A 3,654-nucleotide genomic window follows, 5' to 3' on the forward strand; every position below is an offset into this window, starting at 1 on the left:
TTGATATCACATATTTCCAAACTGATGAATCTTATTGAAGATATCTCTTTTAGCGTGATTGTGGATTGATTTCAAATTTTGACGATTCTACTATCCTCCAAAGAAAAAGATAAATTTAATTTAAAAAACGAAGAAACAAAATGTCTTTCAAATTTAACATTTTTATCTTTATTTCACGTATAATTCAACTGTTAACATAAAGTGATGTTCAATGTCAAGTGCCACGAAATAAAAACAGTTTAGAGAAATGTCACGAGTGGATCAGAATTGCTCCATCGCATGCTTTTGGTGTACGTGTAATAACAATTTTCAGGATTATTAAATTGTTCAGATTAAACAAAGAAAATATATTCCTGAAAATCAATGACATTCGCTAACACGAACATCAACTACAACGGGTTCATTTCATGTAAGACCTATCGCAAACAGTTCGACAATTATTGTATGAACTTCTGAATTGATTACCCGATATTTTAAAAAGTGAATGAATCACGATTTTCTGATTTAATAACAAATGAAACAGGATGACTGTCAAATTTAACAAGTATTACTCAACTGAAAAAAACAGTAAAATGGTTCTGCTTAAATTTTATCTCTCTATGACATAAAATAATCACTAAAAATTCAGTAAGTCAATGCAGAAGGCCAAACAATACTACAAAATGTACCACATATTGTCATCTCGCCAACTAAGACTGACAGATACATCCAGCATACAGAACCCAGCAGATTTGTTAAGTATCCTTCTTATTCCTATACAACAGAAATAACGTGAAGAACAATATGGAATCCTTACCAAGCCTCACAAACATTTTTGAGTGGATATACTGTTTTCATGTGTATGTCAAACGTGGATAAATCAGAAGTCCATGAGGCAAGAAATGGTGATTTTATCGCTACAACTCGAGAATATATTGGCCAATAATCAACTGCTGCCAAAAGAACTTCTTGTATCCATACCAACACAGGTCTCTATTAAAATTCTACTGACCAACCTTTACTTTGTATGTTTGTCATTATAGATGAACCGGATAATGCTATCAATTATTAAATAATCTACAAACATATTCCATGGTGTCCAGACACAAGGAGAACATTTATCATAGATTAAAACCACACGTGGACACAACCCAGACACTAATAGGTTTAACATGAACAGTAAAACAGGCAATATGGGAAATAATGTAGCATAGTAAGCTTATTCCAATTATTCACAAAATCATAAATATTACAATTTATTATAAAATCCCCAAGGAAAACGTCAAGGCATATACCGTAAAAACCCTTGCATACTGTTTCATTTCATGCATGATTAAAATTAACTCTTGAAAAGTAAACACATGTCTACTCAAAGGAAAGAAATTGATACTGTCAAATAACCTTGATTATGTTATTTGTAATAGTTGTACATTTTATTACACTGTCAAAATACAACTAATTTTGATTAAAAATGTGTGTTTTCATTTAAGGTTTCAGATTTTACAGAATGCATTGACTATATGACTAAGACATATTCAATTTATTTTTTATTCAAGCTATAAATGTTTGATGTTATAACTGTAAAGAAAACTTGTAATCTTATCGAAAATAAAGGGGAGAAATTATAAGTATAGTATTATCTTATTTTTACAAGTAAACATCTGATGAATTCTTATGTTTCCATACAAAAAGTCCCAAATTTCCCTGAGATTGATATGTGCTATTTTTGGTAATGTATATGCCATGTTTGCATACATTCTCACCTAATTGGAGGCCGGAGACCAGCAGATCTCACACCCAGACTTTTGCGTTGTGGAAACCCCTTTGTCATCCCAACCTGTTTGAATGGTAAGCTAGTATTAGATCTGTTTGTACTGCTTTGGTAAGAACTGCTGTAGCTAGAATTTATATGTGTCCCGACGGTCGATTCCCATTTAAAGAATTCACAACCTTTCCTCTTATCTTGTGGATTACTTGGGCGTGATCCAGCCCCACAGGTGAAGAAGAATCTGCCCATGTTGGGACCCGGTGTTTGAGCCATGCGCCTCTTTGACCGCTTGCCACACCCACATAAAGGCGGTGTTCCTTTCATACTACTGGTAGTGCTGTTTGGTGTTTTGATGGAGGAATTGGTTGGGGTTACAAAACCACAGAATGAGGTCAAGCTTTTCTGTCCTGCTGTGTTTTCTAGTGACACCAAAGAAGAGTTTGAAGTTCTTGATTGAGGGTGGCCAACATGACTAGGAGTTTTGAACGAGGTGGAAATAGACAGATTCTTAGTCAACTTTACTGATCTACTTGCAGAAACATTACACTGAATGTTTGGAATTGTTGTCTTACAGTTCTGTGGAGTTTGAAATACTGTTCTGTTCCTGTTGGATGTCTGGTTCAGATGTTGAGTATTACAAGTGATGCTATTGTCTCTGGATCGAAGACCAGTTGTACTTAGCTGTTTTTTAACATTTGGTGTGGATAATAGATCCGCTGTTGATATTTCCTCGTGAGAGGGATCTCTATAAATCTGATCTACTATGGATATTTTTGTTGTTGATGGAAGCTTCCTATTCACTGCAGCCTTTGGGGACCTAACAGGTATTTTACATTTAGCAGACCTTGGACTGGAGACCATTGTAACAATTTCTCGACTGTCACTGGTTTTCCTGACAGTCCTTTGACCAGAAACAGCTGTAGCCATAATGGTTTTTCTAGTGGGTGAGGAATGTGAGATACCAAGACATGGTGATGAACGTGTGTCTGTTTTCCTCCTCTTGTTACACGGACTTGTACTGGGACTGTGTAAGGCTTGGACAGCAGGGAGGGTCTCCCGGACAGCAATGTGGTGTTCACCAGACACAAGTTTTGTTACAGCTGTGCTACTATCAACAGGCATTGCTTTTGGTAATCCCATCTTAACACCCGATTCCAAACTCTGATAACAAACCACAAACAAATCTATAGGTTAACAGGCTTTATTTGTAAAACATTGATATCATATCACATTCATTTAAATTATTGTTAAACATGCATTGAATATAAATACTTTTAAACAAATACATAATTATAAATAAAAACATATCTTAATATCCAATTCACATCAATCAATATACGTAAATAAAAACACTGGAACAATTCAACATAATTTCCAAATACTGTAAAATCCAGAAAAGAGTACCAACGGTAGAAAACCAGTCAGCTGATATGGAATTATAAAATTGCTAAAATTACACAAGATGAAATGAAAGAAGTATGTTAAAGGTACCATAAGTTCAATAATAAAACTAGTAAAAAGTCAATATTGGGGCTAGAGACAGTACTTTTTTACATGACAGTTTATAAGTAATCAGTCATACCGGCAGGAGACTTTTAGTGGTGTTCAACACACATCCATCTTTGGCCATCCTCCAGGCCAGCCGGGCAGTGTTACGGGAATCATGCAGACCTGGAAATAAAGCAACACATTTAAAAAAAGGCAATGTATTGCAAGATATACATAGCTCTGCACCCCCTCAACTTACGCTGAAGACAAACTTCTGTATAAAAGGTCAATAACTCCTATTAAAGTGGGGCATGGGACCTGATTGAAGTACATAGCACTCCATCATTCAAAGAGGTATTTTCACTCAAAATTTGGATATTAAAGGCGACACATTATATTTGACAGACATTGGATTTTCC

General features: G+C 35.1%; 1 protein-coding gene across 1 annotated transcript; it reads right to left on the reverse strand.

The window, feature by feature from the left end:
* Positions 1 to 38: 38 nt before the first annotated feature.
* LOC110444625 (ERI1 exoribonuclease 2-like) lies at positions 39 to 3,415 on the reverse strand. Its single transcript, XM_021488990.1, has 2 exons — positions 3,330 to 3,415; positions 39 to 2,908 (listed from the first exon to the last, which is right to left on the reverse strand). The coding sequence occupies exons 1-2, from the start codon at positions 3,375 to 3,377 to the stop codon at positions 1,739 to 1,741; spliced, it is 1,218 nt and encodes a 405-aa protein (XP_021344665.1). The 5' UTR covers positions 3,378 to 3,415; the 3' UTR covers positions 39 to 1,738.
* Between the last annotated feature and the right edge of the window lie 239 nt (positions 3,416 to 3,654).

Source organism: Mizuhopecten yessoensis, unplaced genomic scaffold (assembly GCF_002113885.1).
Source record: "Mizuhopecten yessoensis strain PY_sf001 unplaced genomic scaffold, ASM211388v2 hete_36153806, whole genome shotgun sequence".
Taxonomy (NCBI): Eukaryota; Metazoa; Mollusca; class Bivalvia; order Pectinida; family Pectinidae; genus Mizuhopecten; species Mizuhopecten yessoensis.